The sequence below is a fragment of the Pygoscelis adeliae genome, unplaced genomic scaffold, assembly GCF_000699105.1.
Source record: "Pygoscelis adeliae isolate BGI_AS28 unplaced genomic scaffold, ASM69910v1 Scaffold197, whole genome shotgun sequence".
NCBI lineage: Eukaryota > Metazoa > Chordata > Aves > Sphenisciformes > Spheniscidae > Pygoscelis > Pygoscelis adeliae.
The window spans coordinates 2,773,317-2,775,093 of record NW_008825105.1 but is presented as its reverse complement, the minus strand read 5'-3'; the positions used below and the strand labels follow the sequence as shown (position 1 = coordinate 2,775,093).

At 58.8% G+C, this 1,777-nt stretch overlaps 1 protein-coding gene across 1 annotated transcript in view; it reads right to left on the bottom strand.

Moving 5' to 3' along the window:
- The window catches only part of SCUBE3 (signal peptide, CUB domain, EGF-like 3), a 38,154-nt gene that overhangs the window by 18,414 nt on the left and 17,963 nt on the right, over positions 1-1,777 (bottom strand). The window contains exon 5 of the mRNA XM_009327472.1: positions 924-1,059. Within this exon, the coding sequence (XP_009325747.1) occupies positions 924-1,059 (136 nt within the window). The remainder of the gene's footprint in view (positions 1-923; positions 1,060-1,777) is intronic.

The window sequence follows — 1,777 nt, the reverse complement described above, 5'->3', positions numbered from 1 at the left end:
TCTCCTCCCCCCCCGGCATCCCCAGGCGGTAGCATAAAGCCGGCTTGGAAAAAAACCTCCTCCGTACCCTCAGAGAGATCCCTCCCTCCTGGATAATTTCTAAAGCCCTTTGACTTTCCCTGCGGGATCTTGGCAGATGCAAACTGTTATGTGGTTTCTCACGTCTTCCCTTTGCATATCTGCTAAACGTCACCAGTGGAGCCCGGGCGAAGGGGACCGGTGGGCTGGTTGCCCCTGACCTTGGATCTGGTGTTACAGGGGAAGGGCGGGACTTTCCCGAGCACTGGAATGACTCAGGTGCTCCTGGGAATCCCTGCCAGCCCTCCCCGGGGGGCAAGGCGTACTGTTCATTTAGCTTGGAGGGATAATAGGCTCATAGGATTAAAACTCCATTTCATCAGCAATTTTACACATTTGCTGCAGACAGCAAATGAGAAACAAAATAAATATAATTGCATAAACACATACATATCTATTTAATAACCCTGGCAGTGCCAGCGAGATGCTGGCAGGAGATCAGACAGGCTGAGAGCACCACATCCCCCGGGGAGAGGATTCCTGCGCTCCTCCTGTGCCGATTGCACTCTCCCTGTTCCTCTCCCTTTGGGAAAGCGAAACGGTGGGACAGGGACAGGGGATGCTGCGACTCTGGGACCCCCTTTAACGGCCATTTCAGCCCGCTCAGTGTAAGGGCACAATGTCTCGTAGGGACATGGCAGAGGGGAATACCAGCAGCATCGTCTGCAAGGGCAGTGGAGGCAGAGCCAGGCATGCCAGAGGAAAATGAAGCCAGATGGCTTCAGGCTCGATAAATCAACTAGTACCGGGGGGGGGTCAGGGCTTTGCAGCAGGGCCAGGAGGGGTCCCTGTACCACTGGGATGAGGTTAGGGGTCCCCAGGAGGCTGTATCCCCATCCCTGGAGTTCTCCTTACGTTTGCAGTCACGCTGGTTCTTGGTGAGCTCGAAGCCGGGGCGGCACTCGCAGGCGATGCCCCCCTTGGGGGTCTCCCGGCAGATGTGGGCGCAGCCGTGGTTCTTGTTCATGCAGTTCATTCCTTCTAAAAGAGAGAAGGAAGCAAAGAAAAGCTCCAAAAGCTCGCCGGCACTGGTCTGCGGCGGCAGAAGGATGTCTGGGGTGGGACGGGGATGGGGAGATGAGGGCAACGAGGGGACAACCTTGCAAGCGAGGACCTTAGGGGGGGCAGGATAACCCCGGGCAACGCCTCGAAGGGCAGCACCTCCTGGCACAGAGCTGCCAGGCAAGGTGGACAAAGCCACCCTGGAGCCTTGGACCTTTGATTCCCTCCTACTGCCTTGGGTGAGACCCTGCTCCCACGCCTCGGGGCAAGCAGCGGGCGCAGAAGCGGCCGTTGCCCACCAGCCCTTCCTGGCACCGACGGGATGGAGCGATGCAGCTTCTTTTTGGAAAACAAGGAGGATGGGGTGATCACGGTTGTGATTACAGACCCCTGGCAGGCAGTCCTGGCATCATTCAGCAGAGCAAGGAAGGGTTTTAGAGGGGCAGAGCCGGCTGTGGGGGGGACGGCCCTGGAGCTGCTCCGCCGGGATGAGCCGCGGGGCTGTACCCGTAAGCTGCAGGATGCATGGACAGCTCGGGGAAGATTCACACACCGGCAGCCCCTGGGAAATGAGGGTTTGGGGAGCTGCTGGTTCCCGTTACCAAAGCTGCCAGTTCACCCTCGCTGACCTGTCCACAGCACCCTCCCACCCCAGCCCCTCTTGGGGCAGGGGGACACTCAGCTGCAGCAAGCCGGG